Below are 23,501 nucleotides of genomic sequence, written 5' to 3' on the forward strand. Positions count from 1 at the left end.
CCAATTATTCAGAATCAGCTAAGTACTAATCAGTGTGTTGTCAGGCTTATTCAGGATCGAGACAGCAGTCGATAAATAAGATCAAAACAGCATAGTAAAGACAAAATCAAGATGAAGTACAGTATTTATGAGAAAGGTTTTGCAATGTTTTCCTTGTTTACTTACAAACACACTGATATAATGATATAACTCTTGTCCACAAGCATTATCACAACACTTGCATGTAGTGTCTTTATGATTAAAGTGACATATAGCTCTTTCCTTTTCTCAAAGAAAAGATTTGCCAAACATTTTTATAAAGACTGTAGCCTAGAAATTTTTCTTGGCAATAATTCTGCACTAATGTCAATGGCATGACATTCCCCTATCTGCTATTTTAACAGAGATATTATCCTATTTATTTTACATGGGTTAACGCATCCACTAAAAGAGCGGGTACAGGAATGTTATGAGGTGGTATGAAGCGCATGTCTGCTGATATTACAGATATCCCCAGGCTTGTGTCCTTTTAAATATACTTTTCTAAAAAAAACTAAAGAAGTTCAAATGACTGAGGTCTAGTCACAGTGTAAATTCAGGCAAACAAAAAGTGTCAGGAATTCAGATAGCGACTGGGTGACCATCAGGATAAGTCTGAGAGTTCAGGATACATTCCTGGTACATTTAAACGAAACTTTTAATGGCTACTAAGCAACAAAAAAAAGTCTCACTATCAGGTCCCCTTGAACTAAAAAGTTACAAATAATTCAGTACTCCTGCCCTCCCAGCATTGAGCCCTACTGAATGGGAGAGATAAGGTCACCACACTGTAGCCCTAATTCTCTGCCCCATTGTCCCGTTGAACGCAACTCTACACTGGGAGCACTGGATTTTCCTTTGACACCAACCTTGTTTTCTTTGTCGATCCTGATCTGGTCATCAACGCAACAGTATAGCTATGACCGAATTATTCATAGCTGGCTGGAATATACTCCTCTAGAAAGACAAGGACTAATTTAATAAGGCCGACATTGACTTGTAAAAGGCAAGTTGTGTCTGACAAATTTAATAGAGTTCTTTGATGAAATAATTAATGGCACGCTATGAATGCAGTATATATGGATTTTCAAGACGCTTGATAAGATGTTGCATAGGAGGACTGTTGATAACATTTAAGGTACACATACTGAAAGGATAGGAACTTGGTTAAAGAATAGAAAACGGAGAGTAGCGATAGAGGGAGTTTTTTTGGACTGGAGAGATATAAACATTGATGTGCCCCGGGGTCAGTGTTGGGATCATTGCTCTTTTCCAAATATATAAATGATCTGGATTTGTGAGCGTAATATCAAAATCTGCAGATGACACAAGAATGGGGAGTATGGTTAACTGTGGAAAACTATCAGCAACTTAAGAAGGACATAGACAAGTCAGTGGGTTGGGAATATAAATGCCAGATGAAATTTAATGCAGAAAAATGTGAGGTTATACATTTAAAGAGGAAGAATAAGGAGAGGAAATTTACACTAAATAGTAAAACCTTAAAAGGAGCAGAGAAGCAGCGAGATTTAGAGATTCAGATACATAATTCTTTAAAAATGGGAAGACAAGTTGACAACCTGCATGAATCATGATTAGGTCACAATTTTGCAATGCCTTACTTTAGGAAGCTAAAGAGAGGGTACAGAAAAGATTCACTAAGACAATACAGGGGATGATAGGCTTTAGTTATGAAGGGAGATGAGAGAAACTGGGGCTCTTTTCATTATAACAAAGAAAGTGAAGAGGAAATCTGATATAAATGTTCAAAATTATGAGAGATTTGAATAAGGTAAATCAGGAAAAACATATTTCCATTGGTCAGGGAGTCAGTAACTAGAAGGCATAAATTTAAGATCACCACCAAAGAACAAAGGGGAAGGTTAGGAGAAAACTTTTACACAGAGTTGTTGGGACATAGAGGGACGATTAGCTGAGTGGCCAAACGGCCTCTTTGTGTGCTGTAAAATTCTATGAAATTCTTAGCACACAACTAAACAAACATACAAGTATGTCCACTTGGTAGGTTGACCATAATTATTGCTTGAGTTTAAAATTTGATACCAGACTTCATAGATATTAGAGTAGATTTTCTTGGATCGCTCGGGTGCAGCAAATATAAGAAAATTGGGTGAGAAGGGCCACGAGTGTGTAAGGGAGCCCACCTAATTCTCTGTTCATTACAGGTTCCCTCAAGGGCATGCCGTCCACCCCTCCCAACTTTCCTGTGTTCACTGTGCCCAGGTGATCCAATACACCCAGGCACAGGACTGAGAAAATCTACCCTGTTCTTTCACTCTTTAAAATTAGATTGAATTAGGTAAAGTTTGCATGTCTGAAACAATGGAACAGGAGTAGGCCATTCAACCCTTTGAGCCTGTTCTGAAATTCTCTTATATCATGGCTGATCTGTACCTCAACTCCATTTAACCACGATATGGAGATGCCGGTGATGGACTCGGGTGGACAAATGTAAGGAGTCGTACAACACCAGGTTATAGTCCAACAGCTTTATTTGAAATCACAAGCTTCTGGAGCTTTGCTCCTTCGTCAGGTGAGCTCACCTGACGAAGGAGCAAAGCTCCGAAAGCTTGTGATTTCAAATAAAGCTGTTGGACTCTAACCTGGTGTTGTATGACTCCTTACAACTGTCCATTTAACCACCTTATCCCATCCCATTTCACACCTTTACCTAACAAAAATCTATTGATCTCAGTCTTGAAAGTTTCAATTGAACAAGCATCCACAGCCTTTTGGGGGAGACAGTTCCACATTTCCACTATCCTTTGTGTGAAAAAGTGTTTTTTGATTTCACTCCTGAATGCTCTAGCTTAAATTTTAAGATTGTGTCCCCTTGTTCCGGATTGCCCCACCACAGAAGATAGTTTCTCTGTATCTACTCTATCGAATCCTTTTAGAATTTTAAACACCTTGATTATATCACCCCTCAATCTTCTAAACTCAACAGAATACAAGACAAGTTTATGCAACCTGCCTTCATAATTTAAATCTTTAATCATTCTGTGCACATGGACACCTAAATCCCTTTGCTCCTTCACAACTCCTAGTTTCTCACCATTAAGAAAATACACCGATTTGTCTTTCATGGATCCAAAGTGGAAGATCTCATACATACATCTCATACATTGTATTCCATCTGCCATTGTTTTGCCACTCACTTAATCTGTCTATGTCCCTTTGTAACTCCCCGCTCCCTTCTGCACAACTTAGTGTACCTACTAACATAGTGTCATCTGCAAACTTGGAAATAGAACTCTCTATTCCTTCATCCAAGTCATTGATATATAATGAAAAGCTGAGGCCTCAGGACCGATCCCTGGAAAACACTGCTTGTCACAACCTGCCAAACAGAGTACATTCCCTTTATCCCCACTCTGTCTCCTACCTCCCAACCAATTACCAACCCATAACACAAGTTTACCCCCAATTGCATGCGCTTTCATTTTTGCTAAAATTCTCTTGTGTGGAATCCTATCAAATGCATTCTGGAAGACCATATGGACTACATCAATAGAAATTCCCTAATCCACCACGCTAGTGAACTGCTCAAAAAATTAACTAGATTAGTCAGACATGACTTACCCTTCACAAATCCATGCTGACTCTTTGATCAGCTCATACTTGTTCAAATGCTCAATTACTCTGGCCCCGATGATAGATTCCAGTAACTTCCCCACAACTGATGTTAAACTGACATGTCTGCAGTTATTTGGTTTCTATCTCCCTCCCTCCCTTCCTAAATAATGGAGTGACATTTGCAATTTTCCAATCCAATGGCACAACTTCTAAATCTAGAGAGCTTTGGAAAATTAATGCATCTGCAATTTCCTCATCTATTTCTTTTAATACTCTGGGGTGAAAACCATCAGATCCTGGAGATTTGTCTATAGTAAGTCATATTATTTTCTCAATTTACCATTTCTACTTATAGTAAATCCACTAAGTTCCTCCCCTTGACATTTTTAGGTCCCTTGTACCAATGGTATTTTGTCTTCTTCCTCCACTGTGATAAGGGATACAAAGTATTCAATGCACAAGTCTGCCACTTCCTTATTGTCTTTAATGGGTCCACACTCCCCTTCACCACTCCCTGGAGGTTAAATTGGTCTTTGGCAAAAGCACATAACGGCCGATAGTGAATCGGCAGACCGTTTTACACAACACCCGATTTTTTTTTCCATTAAAGTCAATGGAAAAGAGTTGCAGTGTAAAACGGAGGCTGATTCGCTATCGCCAATTTTACCAATTTTATCCCCTCTACTCAATATATTTATAAAAACTTTTGCTGTTATCTTTAATATGCCTTGCAACTTTTGTTTCCATTTTCACTTTTTTTACCTCATTACTTTGTATCCCTTTATTGCTTTTTATATCTCTCCCAGTCCACTGGATTTTCAACTTTTCCTTGCTTTTGTGTAGGACTTTTCTTCTTAGCTTGATACGGGGGCTAAACGGCCTCCTAAGCCTCCATTATGGTGGGCAGGAAGTACACACCTTTTATGAGCTGGATGTACACTGTCCACCATATTGGTAAAGGCCAAAAAATAGGTTTGCAGTGCCCATGCTTGAAACAGACGTTAGGCTCTCTGCATATGCAAAAGTTTAAATGGCAGATTAGGCCCTAATGAGAATGTTGGAGCCCGACCTGTATATTTAAAGAGGGGGATGGGTGCCCTTGCCACCTGCAATTTAAAATTGCAGTCATTCAGATCAGGGCGGGAAAGGAGTGGGTAAGTTTCCGCCTCCCCCACCAACCCGCACCCCGCCCCCCCACTACATCACTACCATCAGGAGGTCTGTAGACAATTCTTACCTAGACAACACCATTTGCTGTTCCTTAACTCTACCCACTGTGTTTCCACTGCCTGTCACCCTTAATAAAATTCCTTCTTTCTACCGCTATAATTGTGTCTAATATCAATATTGCTACTCCCCTTCCTTTCCCAATTTCCCTGTCCTTTCTAAAGATCCTATAGCCTGAAATATTTATAGAATCATAGAAATATATGACACAGAAGGAGGCCATTCGGCCCATCATGTCCGTGCCGGCTGAAAAAGAGCAATCCAGCTTAATCCCACTTTCCAGCACGTGGTCTGTAGCCATTTAGGTTACGGCACTTCAAGTGCACATCCAAGTACTTTTTAAATGAGTTGAGGGTTTCTGCCTCTACCACCCTTTCAGGCAGTGAGTTCCAGACCCTCACCACCCTCTGGGTGAAAAAGTTTCTCCTCAGCTCCCCTCTAATCCTTTTACCAATTACTTTAAATCTATGTCCCCTGGTTACTGACCTCTCTGCTAAGGGAAATAGGTCCTCCCTATCTACTCTATCTCGTCCCATCATAATTTTAAATATCTCAATTAAATCTCCCCTCAGCTTCCTTTGTTCCAAACAACCCCAGCCTATCCAATCTTTTCTCATAGCTAAAATTCTCCAGCCCTGGCAACATCCTCATAAATCTCCTCTGTACCCTCTCTAGTGCAATCATATCTTTCCTGTAATGTGGTGACCAGAACTGTATGCAGTACTCAAGCTGTGGCCTAACCAATGTCTTATACAGTTCTAGCATAACCGCCCTGCTCTTATATTCTATGGAATCTTACAACACCAGGTTATAGTCCAACAAATTTATTTTAAAATCACAAGCTTTCGGAGATTATCTCCTTCGTCAGATGATTGAATGAAAAGGTTCTCAAATCGCATATCTTATACGATGTTGGGACAGCATCACACCAATCAAAAGGTGTCGTTGTTATTCAAACAGGCCAGTCACGGAGAACAGAACGTCCCAGTACACTCGATATACATTGTGTCTCCACATCATGGCTTATATTCTATGCCTCGGCTAATAAAGGAAAGTATCCCGTATGCCTTTTTAACCACCTTATCTACCTGTCCTGCTAACTTCAGTGATCTGTGGTAATTCACTCTAAGGTTCCTTTGTTCCTCTACACCTCTCAGTAGCCTCCCATTTATTGTATACTCCCTTGCATTGTTTGCCCTCCCCAAATGCATTACCTTACACTTCTCTGGATTGAATTCCATTTACCACTTTTCTGCCCATCTGACCAGTCCATTGATATCTTCCTGCAGTCTACAGCTTTCCTCCTCACTATCAACCACACGGCCAATTTTTGTATCAGCTGCAAACTTTGTGATCAAGCCCCCCACATTCAAGTTCAAATCATTAATATATACCACAAAAAGCAAGGGATCTATTACTGAGCCTTGTGGGACCCCAATGGAAACAGGCTTCCAGTCCAAAAACACCCATCAACCATTACCTTTTGCTTCCTGCCACTGAGCCAATTTTGGATCCAACTAGCCACTTTCCCTTGGATCCCATGGGCTTTTAATTTTTTGACCAGTCTGCCATGTGGGACCTTGTCAAAAGCCTTATAAAATCCATGTACACTACATCAAATTTAGGTCCCAATCATGCCCAGTTTATCGCCAGGTCTCTGTAATGCCTACTACATCATATTCTTTAAGCTGAATTTGTGCTTCTAACTCACTTGACATCATTAAACCAAGGGTCTATGGCGAGCAAGCAGCAGACACTCTTGCAGTTGCTATCAGTGCCTCCTACAGTGCATCACCGATCAACTGGCTGCAGGCATAGGAAACTGCGGCAGTGTCAGCACGTGAGGCCAAGTCCTTTACTGATCTAGCATCAGTTAAGCACTGACAAACTTCTCTCGTGTACTAGTACTGGTGGGAACTGTGGTCTATGGGGGTGAGCATCACTGAGAACTGTTGACAAAAAAGAAGTGAAGGCAGATGCCAGTGTGATATTACTGGTGCATGTAGAGTGATTACCTCCATTCCTGGAGTGTTGCCTTAAGGATTCTCCTGGTACAGAGAGGACTATACATCACAGGGGTCTCCAAAGAATTTCACTGCGAACATAGGGAAGCCCAAAACATTTATCATATCTAAACTTTTTTCTGGTATATAACAAAACTGATTTGAAATGAAAATATTTCTTTCTTAATGATATTGTTAGCCACAGAACAAGTCTGCACTTCTCCCTCATGTACTATGAGGGTTAGTGATCCTATGAACTTTCCTGCCTTGTTCCTCCAATGCTATTAATATGCCTTCCTGCATGCTCTCCCTCCTCACTTTGTTTAAATCAAGACTCACCACAAGTCTCCTATTCTAACTCATTCTCTCCTAAGACCTCAAATCTATACAATGTATACCTCCCTCATTCTTCCATTCCTCCTATAAGCTACAGGCTTTTAAAATCCAAGCTTACAGTGACCTAATCCCTACCTTCTGTTGTTTTCAACCTTGCCGATATCCGACACTACAGGTCTCGGCCTTTCACCTGCTTTATCAGTTAAAAAATATATATTTTCTCTGAAGAAAAAAAATCTTCTTTTGCAAAGATAGTGGGAAATAAAGTCATCTTGATTTTGCGCAAGGCATTTCAAGATATTTAATGAGGGTGCGAAGAGACCACTTTATGTTGGAGTGTGTTACAAAACATGGTACCAAGAGAGTGCTCTTGAAGAAATCTTCATCATTAGGCTGGCGTTGCACCCAAGAGTACTTTTTCTGACGGCATGATCCCAGCATAGAGCCTTACCCTCCAGGAGCACACATCAGGGTTTTCTATCCATTTAAATGAATGGGTAGAAAAACCCATGAGCTGCGTCTGTGCGATTTCTCAATATGCACTCCCAGTCAGTGAAGCTCTGTGCTGGGAATGGCAGTTGTAAAATTTACCCTCTCATTTTGGGATTTGTGCTGTGGGATCTTTGTCTACAACAGAGCTGGCAGATAGGATTTGGTAAATATCTCCTGGCACCATTGATAGTACATAGTATGAAATCAACTATTGTAGGTTGAACTCTCAACCTTCTGCTCCAGGCTTCAGTGTTACCAACTCATGTTAGACATAATGATCTCTCAGGCTTGTAGCAGCACTCCTCTTTCATCCTTCATTTGCCAACGCATGGCCCTGCCAGAAGGCAAGCCTGTGCTGGGGGTGTGACCAGACCAACATGGTCTAGTACACCAAATTGCGGCACTGCTCAGCCCACTTTGCTTGTGCACTCCTGTCTGGGCTTGGGGGTCCAGGAAAATCAGCCCTAGATCTTTCCCGCACCCCCCATGTTATAGGTATGTGGCATGGATTCCCATCAAATAAAGTTTATACTTTGTTGATTGGCTCATTTAAAAGGGAGCAGGATAAACATCTGGCTAATAATGGGGTTGATGGTCTTAGTGATGACTATGGCTTCACTGATACATCAGAAACATGATGTAGCGTTGGGACCATGAGGATATTAACTGTGCAATACAACTGGTCAGAGTTAAACAATGTAACGTTAGATTGATATCCTGGAGTTTCACCAGATTACTTTAGGAGAAATTTCACAGATATTTACCTGTGCCTCCCTCAGGAAGGTTAATGGATTGGCTAAGAGCCCACAAGAAAAAAGAATGTGAAAGAAGATCGTGGTGGTAGAAGAGACACAGTTACATTCCATCATATATCTTGGCAAAATGTACCATATTTTGTTTCTTGGAAAAATAATGCAGTTAATGAACTATAATTGGCGCTGGGAGATGTGCAAGACTAGCCTGGGATGAATCTCTCTCTTCATTGCCAGACTTATTGCCTCTCCCTCTCTGCCTCATCTCTTTGGTTTAGCGTCCTGCTTAAGAGGAGCAACTTGTTGAGAGCAATAATGCTCACAAGGGCATGCTCTCCCATCCTGACATGTATCAGTGTCAGTCTGATGTACAAGTGAAATGAATTATCAAGAGAATATCACAATAAAAGGAAAGAAATCCAAATGGTGAGCAATTCTAAAAGTCTAAATTTTTAGTGCTCTATAAATGCTGCATTGGAAAATGGGATTTTAAAGTATTCATTCATTTAACTTGCATTCCAAAAATTTCATGTTGCTAATGCAAGTTTGAGTTACTTTGAAAGGATTCTTCTGTTCTTGGGTCTTTGAAGTGTGCCAGCAAACATTTTGTAAACAAATGTTCTCCTGTCAATTATAATGACGTCAGTGATGACCTGGAGTTCACTTCACTTCAAGTTTGTTCAGCTGCTGCCTCAGTGACAGAAAATGTTTTTTCCTAGATGGGGAGAAAGCTGTGGGGAATTTAATATAGATCGGTGTTAGAATGAAGAGATGAATAAAACCATCAAATCTTTTGACAGGTCGCAGTTTAAAGGGAGGCACATCACCATCAGCACACCATTAAAAAAAAGCTCAAAATGAGCAACCATCACATTTTCTCTCTGCATTTCCGTTGACTGTTAAAAATATTTTTGTTAAAACAAGTGAATGTTAATGATCTCAATGGGGCACATGGTTGAGAAGATTTCGAGCCCCACTATGTAAGGGAGCTCAATTAGCATCATTGGATACAGTTATTGACCCCTTGGTGCTGCAGAGATTTCGTCATTGCAAATATCGCTGTTTTTTCAGCTCTTTCAAGCAGTCAATGACTCATCCAAACACTTTTGATGTTTAAACAACATTTTCAAAATCAACAAATGTTAATCAGCAGCTGCCTTTAACAATCTAATCTGCTTTATTAGAGGGCCGTTGTTGGGCAGGCATCCTCCTGAAATAATTCAAAAAAAATAAAGCTGCTCCCACTCCGCTGCCGTAACCTCGCCGGAAGTGCGGAGGAAGCCTGTTTACACGTGTAATGAGGATTTCCACTGCATTACTAGCGGAGCTGCAGTGGTGGAGCAGGAGCAGGAGCAGCTCCGAGGAAATTCCTGTTAATCTCTTTGTGGAGTGCTGATGCCATATTTGCCAAAAAACTACTGTTGCAGTATGGCCTCATTTTTGCTTATGCCTCCAGGCAGCATTTAGAAAAAAAATAATAACTTACTATTGATTTAAAAATGATGACAATAACACCACTCATCCTCCATCTCAGCCAGTGCCACCTCTCCCTGTACTGTTTTAAACAATTTTACAACACCAAGTTATAGTCCAACGATTTTATTTGAAATTTACAAGCTTTTGGAGGCTTCCTCCTTCTTCAGGTAAATGTCAGGAACTCCTCGAAGCCGAAGCATTTATAAATCACAGAACAATACATGGTGATTACAGACAGTCTTTGCAACTGCCCGTTGCCAAGGCAATCACCGTGTTCAGACAGAGAGGTGTTACCTACAGAGCCCCCGAATATACAGTCAACAGAAAAAAAAACAAACAGAAAAAAAACAGAGAGACGCAGAAACATCCGGAAGGCTGAGAAAGCCAGCAAATGACCCGTTATATTAAAAACAGATAGCTTTTGTTTTCTGGTGGGCTTACGTGTAGTGTGACATGAACCCAAGATCCCGGTTGAGGCCGTCCTCATGGGTGCGGAACTTGGCTGTCAATTTCTGCTCGACAATTTTGCGTTGTCGTGTGTCTCGAAGGCCGCCTTGGAGTACGCTTACCCGAAGGTCGGTGGCTGAATGTCCCTGACTGCTGAAGTGTTCCCCGACTGGGAGGGAACCCTCCTGTCTGGCGATTGTTGCGCGGTGTCCGTTCATCCGTTGTCGCAGTGTCTGCATGGTCTCGCCAATGTACCATGCTCTGGGGCATCCTTTCCTGCAACGTATGAGGTAGACAACGTTGGCCGAGTCACAGGAGTATGAACCATGCACCTGGTGGGTGGTGTCCTCTCGTGTGATAGTGGTATCTGTGTCGATGATCTGGCATGTCTTGCAGAGGTTACCGTGGCAGGGTTGTGTGGTGTCGTGGATGCTGTTCTCCTGAAAGCTGGGTAATTTGCTGCGAACGATAGTCTGTTTGAGGTTGGGTGGCTGTTTAAAGGCGAGTAGTGGAGGTGTGGGGATGGCCACAGCGAGGTGTTCGTCGTCATTGATGACATGTTGAAGGCTGCGGAGAACGTGGCGTAGTTTCTCCGCTCCGGGGAAGTACTGGACGACGAAGGGTACTCTGTTGGTTGCGTCCCGTGTTGTCAGGCAATGCGTCAATGCCAGATTCATCAGGCGCACTCAGAAGACAGTCCAGAATGTCACCTGAGCACAACGCAACGCCATCAACGCTCTCAAGACCAACCGCAACATCGTCATCAAACCAGCGGACAAAGGAGGAGCCATCGTCATACAGAACAGAACGGACTATTGCAAAGAAGCATACCGACAACTGGACAACCAGGAACACTACAGACGGTTACCCGCAGACCCGACCAAAGAACACACCCACCAGCTCAACAAACTGATCAAGACCTTCGCTCCAGACCTTCAAAGCATCCTACGCACTCTCATCCCACGTACTCCCCGCATGGGAGACTTCTACTGCCTCCCAAAGATACACAAAGCCAACACACCCAGACGTCCTATCGTATCAGGCAACGGAACCCTGTGTGAGAACCTCTCTGGATACATCGAGGGCATCCTGAAACCCATCATACAGGGAACCCCCAGCTTCTGTCGCGACACTACAGACTTCCTACAAAAACTCAGAACCCACGGACCAGTCGAACCAGGAACACTTCTCACCACGATGGACGTCTCGGCACTCTACACCAATATCCCCCATGATGACGGCATCGCTGCGACAGCATCAATACTCAACACCAACAACAGCCAATCTCCAGACGCCATCCTACAACTCATCCGCTTCACCCTGGATCACAATGTCTTCACCTTCGATAACCAGTTCTTCACCCAAACACACGGAACAGCCATGGGGACCAAATTTGCACCCCAATACGCCAACATATTCATGCACAAGTTCGAGCAGGACTTCTTCACTGCACAGGACCTCCAACCAACGCTATACACCAGATACATCAACGACATTTTCTTTCTATGGACCCACGGCGAAGAATCACTAAAGAGACTACACGATAACATCAACAAGTTCCATCCCACCATCAAGCTCACCATGGACTACTCCTCAGAATCAGTTTCTTTCTTGGACACACGAATCTCCATCAAAGACGGGCACCTCAGCACCTCACTCTACCGCAAGCCCACGGACAACCTCACGATGCTTCACTTTTCCAGCTTCCACCCCAACCACGTCAAAGAGGCCATCCCCTATGGACAGGCCCTGCGAATACACAGGGTCTGCTCAGACGAGGAGGAACGCGATGGACACCTACAGACGCTGAAAGACGCCCTCGTAAGAACAGGACATGAAGCTCGACTCATCGATCGATAGTTCCGACGGGCCACAGCGAAAAATCGCATAGACCTCCTCAGAAGACTAACACGGGACGCAACCAACAGAGTACCCTTCGTCGTCCAGTACTTCCCCGGAGCGGAGAAACTACGCCATGTTCTCCGCAGCCTTCAACATGTCATCAATGACGACGAACACCTCGCTATGGCCATCCCCACACCTCCACTACTCGCCTTTAAACAGCCACCCAACCTCAAACAGACTATCGTTTGCAGCAAATTACCTAGCTTTCAGGAGAACAGCGTCCACGACACCACACAACCCTGCCACGGTAACCTCTGCAAGACATGCCAGATCATCGACACAGATACCACCATCACACGAGAGGACACCACCCACCAGGTGCATGGTTCATACTCCTGTGACTCGGCCAACGTTGTCTACCTCATACATTGCAGGAAAGGATGCCCCAGAGCATGGTACATTGGCGAGACCATGCAGACGCTGCGACAACGGATGAACGGACACCGCGCAACAATCGCCAGACAAGAGGGTTCCCTCCCAGTCGGGGAACACTTCAGCAGTCAGGGACATTCAGCCACCGACCTTCGGGTAAGCGTACTCCAAGGCGGCCTTCGAGACACACGACAACGCAAAATCGTCAAGCAGAAATTGATAGCCAAGTTCCGCACCCATGAGGACGGCCTCAACCGGGATCTTGGGTTCATGTCACGCTACACGTAAGCCCACCAGCGAACAAAAGCTATCTGTTTTTAATATAACGGGTCATTTGTTGGCTTTCTCTGCCTTCCGGATGTTTCTGCCTGTCTCTGTGTTTTTTTTCTGTTTGTTTTTTTTTCTGTTGACTGTATATTCGGGGGCTCTGTAGGTAACACCTCTCTGTCTGAACACGGTGATTGCCTTGGCAACGGGCAGTTGTAAAGACTGTCTGTAATCACCATGTATTGTTCTGTGATTTATAAATGCGTAGGCTTCGAGGAGTTCCTGACATTTACCTGAGGAAGGAGGAAGCCTCCGAAAGCTTGTAAATTTCAAATAAAATCGTTGGACTATAACTTGGTGTTGTAAAATTGTTTACAATTGTCAACCCTAGTCCATCACCGGCATCTCCACATCATGTACTGTTTTAGGCCAGGTCTGACGGGAAGCCTATGATGTCTGTCTTTGTGCCACTCTGCATAGTAAAATGGGATCAGACTGCAGATGGGTAACCACGGCAGCCACAGTTTTCTCAGCCCTTGTGTAAATTAATGCAACACTCCTCTGCTTAACACTAAATTGTGTTAAAAACAGTGAGGTGTTCAACCATCTCAACCAAACTATATATTGAATTTAGCACATTTTCAGTGGTTGATTAGCAAAATTAGTGATGCTGCTGCTTCTGTGCCTTAGACATAGCGTGCCAATTCTTTGAAGTTTTACTGAAGAGAGCAGCAACTGAGGTGCAGGCATTCAGAACTGTGCTAAAGGTCAAACTGCAGGTGTAACATGGTAAGAATATAGATTATATATAACATGTCAAGCTAAAACATCATCATTTAACATTTAGCTGGCAGGGCAGTCTTTCATTTGATATTCTAATTGCAATAAATCTCTGTACAGGGGCTGCATCTCCTGGGCCACTGTCCTCAAGGAAAAAAAGATTGATGATACTGTTACTGGTCTTTGAATCTTTTGATCCAAAGAGCAGCTTTATATTTGGAGGAGCCGTTTTCACTCAACATCTTTATAATTTGCACCACTGGGAGGAGAAATTCTGGCTGGATGAAAGGTCATTTAGCACTCAACGTCAAATAGATCTGACCTTTTGTTTCTGCGTGTATCATTGAGCAAGTGGCAAATTAAAATACTAGTCCAGTCGCCTTTAGTGAAGAACTCAAGTAAACAAAGAACAAAGAAAGAATTTGCATTTATAAAGCCTCTTTCATGACCTTGGGACATCTTTAAAGCAATGAGGTACTTTTCGAAGTGTAGTCACTGTTGTAGTGTAGGAAGGTAGCAATTGAAGTATCATTGGAGAGTTTTCAACTGTATAACAATGAAGTTATATTTCTTTTTTAATTATTGTAGCTTGAGTTCAGATAAGAAGTATGGTTTGACCCACCTGTCTAATCAAAGCAAGACCTAAACTACTGCAAAAGTCTACATTGTACACATAGTCAATAGTAAAGGTGCCCAGAAATGTACAAAGCTGTGACCAGGGCGGGAAACGAGTGGTTCAAAGAGGAGAGGTGCACAAATCCAGCACACTGGAATGCTAAGTGGTATGTATTGAGTCCAGTTCGGATCACTAATCAGTTTGGTGCCAAATCCTGTTCTCTAGAGATTGTACAGGGATTGGACAGTAAGTAGCTTGATCAGTTGCCATTTTGTTCTAATTGTGTCCAAAGTCAGGCTTTAGCTGCAAGTATTTCTGTTCAGGAATGGGGCCATGAGGCAGCTAATCCTCACATTAAAAACTTGTACAAACCGCTGATTCACCTCGTATGGTTAACCCTTTGTCTTCATTACGCTGCACTGCTCCTGCCATATACAAAGCAGTAGGGAGTGTTGTTGATAAAAGTAGCCTGGTGAATGCAGGCAGTTGACAGGCCATTAGCAGGCTAAGGAAAAGGAAGCTTCCAATGTTTTGGCTGCTAGTTTGGGCTAACTGGGCGGTTGCTGGCCGGCTGACTGACTGTTGTCAAATTTGATCCATGGATTATTAACCTAATGCTCAACCACTGTTGGGGGAAGAGTAATCTTATTCACAAAGTAAGCTCTGTACATAATTTGATGCTTGACGTTGTTGCAGGAATGGGAAAATGTTACAACAGCTGGTTCTTTGCTGTGCTTACCTGAACAAATCAATCCAGTAGCTTTTATTACGGGGGAGGGGGCGTAAAACATTTGAATTTCTGCACTATGTCCAAATAAATAAGCCCATGAAAAACCACAGTGTGAAAAAAAAGCAATTTCAAAAGAGAAGCAGTATTACTAAATGCAATTGAGCCACTGCAAGTTATTACCATGAGTAGGTGAAAGGCATCAGGCATCCTCTCCACAACAGTAGCACTATTATTCCAGAAACAATTTGTAACACAATATGTACAACAATTTATATTTTTCTGAAAATTGCCTCTTTTAAACTTCACGTGCCAGAATCTGGGGATTTTCTCCCCTCAGATCTTCACTGTAAGGTTGCTGTTATAATAATGTTCTTCATCATTGATGGCTGCCTTGCCTATGCTGTTACTGCACCCTGTTGAAACTCTGCCATGTTTCATGTCTACAAGCTTTCGGAGGCTTCCTCCTTCCTCAGGTAAATGTTCAGGAGCTCCTCGAAGCCTACGCATTAATACATATAGAACAATACATGGTGTTTACAGACTGCCCCTGCAACTGCCCGTTGCCAAGGCAATCACCGTGTTCAGACAGAGAGGTGTCACCTACAGAACCCCCGAATACACATTCAACAAAAAAACAAACAGGAAAAAAAAACAGAGAGAGGCAGAAACATCCGGAAGGCAGAGAAAGCCAGCAAATGACCCATTTTAATATAATGGGTCATTTGCTGGCTTTCTCTGCCTTCCGGATGTTTCTGCCTCTCTCTGTTTTTTTTTCCTGTTTGTTTTTTTGTTGAATGTGTATTCGGGGGTTCTGTAGGTGACACCTCTCTGTCTGAACACGGTGATTGCCTTGGCAACGGGCAGTTGCAGGGGCAGTCTGTAAACACCATGTATTGTTCTATATGTATAAATGCGTAGGCTTCGAGGAGCTCCTGAACATTTACCTGAGGAAGGAGGAAGCCTCCGAAAGCTTGTAGATTTCAAATAAAAATTGTTGGACTATAACTTGGTGTTGTAAAATTGTTTACAATTGTCAACACCAGTCCATCACCGGCATCTCCACATCATGTTTCATGTCAGTAAGGTCAAAGTCCTTTGTATGTATTGATCAGTATGATGGTGTTTGTGGGATGAATTAAACACACATAATAAATGTAGTGAAGTTCTATATAATCTGTGAGGTCTTATGTCTACATTAAGGTGTTGTTGTTGAAAATATGTTACTTTTTTATTTTGAGGTCATCCAATCATTACCATTCATAACGTAAGTAATACCTTTTAGCTGTCACAAAATTACAGACAATAACCATGGGCTTGATTTTAACCCCACCTGCCTGGCAGAAAAAAACAAGGGGGTTACTTAGCCGCTCGTAGCTCGACCCTAACCCGCTATCGTCGATTTTAAGCTGCAGGGTTCTGTAGGCGGATGAAGAGGCCACCTAATGCAGGCGGGGGCCTCATGAATTTATGCAAATTGGGGTCCTATTACACCAATAGGATCCCGATTGCATATTAACTGGGGAACCGCTGTGGATTTCCTGCCAGGCTGATGCAGGTCTGCCATTGGTCTGCAGACAGAAGAGGCCCACCAAGGGTAAAACTTTCTTTTTTGGGGCTTGGAGCTTGAGGAATGCTCCTCCGGTTCTCACAAGGAAAGTTGCGGCTTCTCCTTCCCTCCCAGTGACTTAATTGCTTTCTGGCAAACCTTCCCCCCCGGGGGCTTCTGGTCCTCTCCCGCCCATTGGCACATTGCCACTTTCCGCGGTTTCAGGTGGGCAGCTGTTTGGCAGCATGACGATGAAACGCGGGAGTTAAAATATCCCGGGCCTCAAACTTAGGCCAGCAATTGCGTTTCGCACTCGCCCTGCCCACCTGAAACCTAGTCAGGGTTAAAATTGACCCCCTTAGTCTTGAATACATTTGACAACCCATTCTTGCAATTCATAACATTATCTAGTCTTTTTATTTGATTACTGGCATGTAGCTCACTATCAGGTTTGTTCAGTTCTAAAGTGGTATTGGGTCAGTGTCTGTGCAAATGACGCATTCAACACAATGTGTGCTTGTGGTTGTGTAACTTGCATACAGACCCACACCAACATGGGGCTGAGTCTACAGCTGTAATTCATGCAGAATATCCAATTTTTGAAGTAACAATATCGAATGAGTGTCTATTCAGCAGCATAAGGGTTAAGGGAAACAGTCTCAGCTGAACACAAAACGATCTCTCTTGAACCCATAGAAGTTACAAGAATAGATCACTTATATAATTTAAAAATTCACCAGCTTTCTATTGTGGGATTAGTAAATGTACGTAAATACTTTACAGCTTATTGTTCTCCTTCAAATAGTCACCATGTCAGTTCAGAACCTAGAGGAAAAACATTCCTAATGATTCACTTTGCTTTGTTTGACAGATAAATTGGTCACTGATGGTTATGCACGCTGTTCAGGTTTGAAGTAACAGAATCAAAGAGTTGTGCAATTCCGCTGTGCACTTGCTACCATTCCCAAGACAGAGAGAGATAAGTAAGAGGGAACTGAGGCCACACGACCATACCTGTCATCTCTAGAAGAAATGGATGCTAAGTAATGATGTCTAGGTGGAACAGGGATTTAAAGACACAAACTACATTGCAGAAAAAGGAAAAGCATTCCATCAACAGGAATGAGCCATCTTTCTTGCATAAAGGAGGGGAATGCCATGACATCTATTGAATTGAGGACCTATCAGTGGTTGCTGCACTTCTTTGCTCACCCCTGCTGGGACTGACTGAATTGGTACTTACCTGTTTGATCATCAGCCACTGCTTTTACTATTGCGTGAGGTGCACAGCACACCTGACAAGCCTACTGCAGAAATCACTGCCGCATCCAAGAGGTACAGTCTCCCGCCAGCCAACCGGATCGGAAGGAACATGGGATGTCGTCAAAGCTCTGAGGAAAAGGAGGCAGCCCGGCGCTCCAGGCGGATTGATCGGCACCTGCGCTCAGAAAGTCAGCGCCAGCGGCGTGAGATCAAGCTCCTGCTGCTGGGGACCAGCAACTCTGGCAAGAGCACCATCGTCAAGCAGATGAAAATTATCCACAGTGGCGGGTTCAACCTGGAGGCATGTAAGGAATACAAGCCACTCATTATCTACAATGCGATCGACTCTCTCACACGCATCATCCGTGCACTAGCCACCCTCAAAATAGAATTCCACAACCCAGACAGAGCCTATGATGCTGTTCAGCTCTTTGCCCTGACTGGGCCTGCTGAGAGCAAAGGAGAGATCACACCTGAACTGCTAGGGGTAATGAAGCGCTTGTGGGGTGACCCCGGCGTCCAGGAATGCTTCTGCCGGTCCAACGAGTACCACCTGGAAGACAATGCAGCCTACTACCTGAATGATCTCGACCGCATTGCAGCAGCTGACTACATCCCAACAGTGGAGGACATTCTGCGGTCACGAGACATGACCACAGGCATAGTGGAAAACAAGTTTACTTTCAAAGAGCTGACATTTAAAATGGTGGATGTAGGAGGGCAGCGGTCTGAACGGAAGAAATGGATTCACTGTTTTGAAGGGGTTACCGCAATAATTTTCTGCGTGGAGCTGAGCGGATATGACCTGAAACTGTATGAAGATAATCAGACAGTAAGTCAAAGTCTTGTTTATTTTCTTCTTCGGTGTATTTTTCCGATCCTTCATTTGGTAACCATCACTTGCAATTCCAATAGCCTACTCCATCAAGTACTATTTTTGGAACCAATCATAATTTTGACGTTAGATTCAAAAAATAAATACTGCAGTTTTCATTAAGGCTTTCTATCCTTATTTCACCGTTTCAGTTCAGGTAGCTGTCTATTATTATGATAAAATCATAGTTTTAGCCACTGTGTGAACTATTACTTTTTTCTTTAAGTCCTTGAAACAGTTGCTGCTCTGACTCAATAGCAGCAGAGAGCACTCAATTGTCATGGCACTGAAAGGGGTGTCTTATCACGTGTTGGAGTATCTTGTGAGGGTCTTCTCAATTGTTCTCAGTATAGTCAGAATGTGTAGCATTCAGCCTATCAGAATGCTGCAACTGTATGATCAAGTTTCATTTCTTCCTCATGCAAGGTCATCAAAGGTCAGCACATTAAATAGACAGGATTCAGTTTATTGAAGGCTTTGGATTTCAGAAATGCTGGCTGAAAGTTAGGCCGATTGAAGGCTAGACTGTGCTGTTCCTGAAACAAGCCGATGTTCTCTGAACTTCACCGTGACTGTGTAGTCTGGCGTCTGTTCTAGTTCCAGTTGCAAAAGTGTCTGAAAAAAAATCAATTGCCTGTAACTTCAGTGCCTTAACAACTAATACCCAAAAAAGTGAAATTTGAAGTTTGTTGTTTTAATTTTCACAAACCATTTAGTATTTTTATTGTTTTTAATATATTTAAATTGCATTGCATCAGTTTCACGTGTGCTCCACTGCTACATGACCTAAAGCATTATTGATTGCACAAAAGAAAGATCACTGTATGAGATTAATTTGGGTTAATATTTTGCCAAATGTGCAATACTTTAGCTTTCTGCTAATGAAAGAGTTAAACATCACACTTAGTTTTCTTATCAAATATTTCATGCACTATTTGCCAGATGAACAGAAATTACTCTGTGATTCAGCTGGGCTTTAGTTCAATATATTACAGTAACTATTACCATGGTTACTGAAATGGATGAGTTTGGGTGAGGGATTAAACCGTGATCAATTTGCCACTGTCGCTATTGGAGGCCACAGTTTGTTTTACAGAACAAATAAACAGGTGGATTTCTTACCTCCCCACCACTTCTCACCTCTTTCCTCCCACCCACCCCCCACCCCAGAACACTTGCCTACCTTTGGCTTGTTCCAATCTGGCTGGTTGCTATAGCGCCAGTTTCTCAGGGCAGCATGGTGACAATCTCCCATTTCCCGGCAACCAACTAATCAGCTCTTAAACCCTGGTTACGGAATACTGCTGTGCATGGCAGTACTATCTTACATAAATTCAAGAGTTATTTGATGAGTGTCGAAGACCGTCTGCCCTTGACACCTTGTCCGTATAATCTATAGAACGAACGACAAATTATCATGGAACACAGAAGCTGTCAGTTCAATCAGTAAAATGATCTTGGCTTCATCTGGTCACATCCATCTGTTGAACTTTAATCTTTGGGTTTTATCAATACGCAGAGTGTACCATTATATAATACCATGCACGATCAATAATTATTCATAGCTATCCAAACACGGAAAATCCCCAGTACTAGTTTTATTGATTTAATTACTTTGCGCAGAGGGTGATGAATATATAAGACAGAGCCTGGGAGGTAGTGGAGGAGGATAGCAACATTAAATTCAAGGGAACTGGAAAGATATTTGGTAGGAAAAGAAATTGAGGGTATGAAAGACAGAGTAATGTGTGGTATTTTTCAACCTTCGTGGCCAACCAGATTGACTACAATGATTTATTCTAGTGCTGTGCTCCTTCCATTTTTGATAGAATAATGGAAAATACAACATAGAAGGAGACTATCTAGCCCACTGCGTCAGTGCTGGTACTATATATCTATTTTTTTTTGCTATTGATGTAACAAAACTAAAAAAAAAGAAATATGTCCATATTATATTGGGTGTTTCAGTTCCAAAATAATTGCAGCTACATCTTCAGATAAACAAGGGCTAGATAATTCCAAACTGTTGTGTACCTCTTAACTATATAGCTCTCCTCACACACGTCTCAAGGCCGGTTACAATAAGCGGGAAAGATATATGGGAAATGGGAGGTGAATGCAGAGGCTAGAATGAGGAACTGAAGGCACAGTTGAAGCGTTGAATTTTGCCGAGGTTTTTGAAAGCAGGGAGGGAGAGTGTAAGGCAGAGGGAAGTGGGTGGAGAAATCCAGGAGTGCAGGGGCTTAACAAGAGGCCAGTAATGTGGAGTGGAACAGTGAGGGACAAGGAGAAGTCTGGTGTTAGAGGAGCAGTGGGTGTGTATAGGAGCATAAGGCAGGAAGTTATGTGGGTGAAGCATTTCAAAACTAGAATAAGAGTTTTGAAATTGACATGGTCAGTAGGGTTGCCAACCCTCCAAGATTGTCCTGATTAATCTCCTAGACACTGCTACAAGCAAACCTGGGAGAAAAATCATCAGGGCATTAAAAAAAATGGTGTATTTTTTTCATTTTCTCTGTATCATAGAATCATGGAAATTTGCATCACAGAAGGAAGCCATTTGGCCCATCGTGTCTGTGCTGGCCGAAAAAGAGGTATCCAGCCTAATCCCACCTTCCAGCTCTTGGTCCGTAGCCTTGTCGGTCATGGCACTTCAAGTGCACATCCAAGTACTTTTTAAATACGATGAGAGTTTCTGCCTTGACCATCCTTTCAGGCAGTGAGTTCCAGACCCCCACCACCCTCTGGGTGAAAAAAATTCTCCTCAGCTCTCCTCTAATTCTTCTACCAATTACTTTAAATCTATGCCCCCTGGTTATTGATCTCTCTGCTAAGGGAAATAGGTCTTTCCTATCGACTCTATCTAGGCCCCTCATAATTTTATATACCTCAATTAAATCTTCCATCAGCCTCCTCTGTTCCAAAGAAAACAACCCCAGCCTATCCGACCTTTCTTCATAGCTAAAATTCTCCAGTCCTGGCAATATCCTTGTAAATCTCCTCTGTACCCTCTCTAGTATAATCACATATTTCCTGTAATGTGGTGACCAGAACTGTACACAGTATTCTAGCTGTGGCCTAACTAGTGATTTATACAGTTCTAGCATAACCTCCCTGCTCTTATATTCTGTGCCTCAGCTAATAAAGGAAAGTATTCCCTATGCCTTTTTAACCACCTTATCTACCTGTCCTGCTACCTTCAGGGATCTGTGGACATGCACTCTCTTCCTCTACACCTCTCAGTATCATCCCATTTATTGTGTATTCCCTTGCCTTATTTGCCCTCCCGAAATGCATTTCCTCACATTTCTCCAGATTGAATTCCATTTGCCACTTTTCTGCCCACCTGATCAGTCCATTAATATCTTCCTACAGTCTACAGCTTTCCTCCTCACTATCAACCATATGGCCAATTTTTATATCAAACTTCTTAATCATGTCCCCTGCATTTAAGTCTAAATCATTGATATATACCACAAAACCAACAGACCTAGTACTGAGCCCTGTGGTACCCCACTGGAAACAGCTTTGCAGTCATAAAAACATCCATCGACCGTTACCCTTTGCTTCCTGCCACTGAGCCAATTTTGGATCCAACTTGCCACTTTCCCTTGGACTCCTTGGGCTTTTATTTTCCTGACCAGTCTGCCATGTGGGACTTTATCAAAAGCCTTGCTAAAATCCATGTAGACTACATCAAACATATTACCCTCATCGACCCTTCTTGTTACCGCCTCAAAAAATTCAAGCTTTTGTTTATTAGTTATAAAAATATTGGAGATGGGAAAGTAAAACTGTCTGTGGGGCGGTTGGAGGTGGGAGGTCATGTGATGAAACTTCCAGGAATACTTCCAACTGGAGTTGGCAACCCTAATGTTGGGGCATTGGGAGCCAGTGGAGCTTGGAGAGGATGGGTGATGGAAATGCAAGACTTAATGTGGTTGAGGATAGAGGGTGCGGTGTTGTGGATGAGTTGAAGCTTGTGGAGGGCTGGTGCAGGCAGGCCAGCTAAGAGTGTTGCAGAGGTGATGAAAATATGGACTAAGGTTTTGGCAGCAGGTGGAAAGAGACAGAGATGGAGGCAGGCAACATTGTAGAGACGGAAGAAAACAGTTTTAGTAACAGAAAGGAGGAAGCTGAGTTCGGGATCGAATGGGACCTAAAGTTCCATACTTCCTGACCCAGCTCGAGACGGTAGCCCAGGAAGCTGATGAACTTGAGACCAGAAGCTAGAAACAGCTGAAAGGAGCCAAAGTAATGTTAAGGATTTGTTTAGTACTGAAGTGCCAGCAAAGTCTTGACATTACTTTGTTTCTCCAATCATCCTTATAGAATCATAGAATCGTATAGCACAGAAGGAGGCCAATCGGCCCATTGTGCCTGTGCCGGCTCTTTAAAAGAGCTATCAAATTTGTCCCACTCCTCTGCTCTTTCCCCATAGCCCTGCAAATTGTTCCTTTTCAAGTATTTATCCAATTCCCTTTTGAAAGTTATTGTTGATTCTGCTTCCACCACCATATCAGGCAGTGCATTCCAGATCATAACTACTCGCTGCGTAAAAAAATTCTCCACATCTCCCCTCTGGTTCTTTTGCCAATTATCTTAAATCTGTGTCCTCTGGTTACCGATCCTCTTGCTAGTAAAAACAGTTTCTCCCTATCTACTCTATCAAAACCCCTCATAATTTTGAAATTTAGATAGGGGAGATATCCCACTTCAGCGTCCCCAGCGCATATCAGAACTGCATCGTGAGATGTTGTGCATCCCCAGCTAATCATTCTTTTGGTCATTGAGCAACAT

The 23,501-nt window shown here is 42.8% G+C and overlaps 2 protein-coding genes across 2 annotated transcripts in view; one reads left to right on the forward strand and one right to left on the reverse strand.

The window, feature by feature from the left end:
* rsph14 (radial spoke head 14 homolog) overlaps window positions 1–23,501 on the reverse strand; it is a 710,550-nt gene that overhangs the window by 362,878 nt on the left and 324,171 nt on the right. The window lies entirely within an intron of this gene.
* The window catches only part of gnaz (guanine nucleotide binding protein (G protein), alpha z polypeptide), a 198,066-nt gene continuing 192,016 nt past the window's right edge, over window positions 17,452–23,501 (forward strand). Inside the window, exon 1 of the mRNA XM_068005519.1 lies at window positions 17,452–18,659. Within this exon, the coding sequence (XP_067861620.1) occupies window positions 17,937–18,659 (723 nt within the window). The 5' untranslated portion in view covers window positions 17,452–17,936. The remainder of the gene's footprint in view (window positions 18,660–23,501) is intronic.

The sequence above is a fragment of the Heptranchias perlo genome, chromosome 25, assembly GCF_035084215.1.
Source record: "Heptranchias perlo isolate sHepPer1 chromosome 25, sHepPer1.hap1, whole genome shotgun sequence".
NCBI classification, from domain to species: Eukaryota; Metazoa; Chordata; class Chondrichthyes; order Hexanchiformes; family Hexanchidae; genus Heptranchias; species Heptranchias perlo.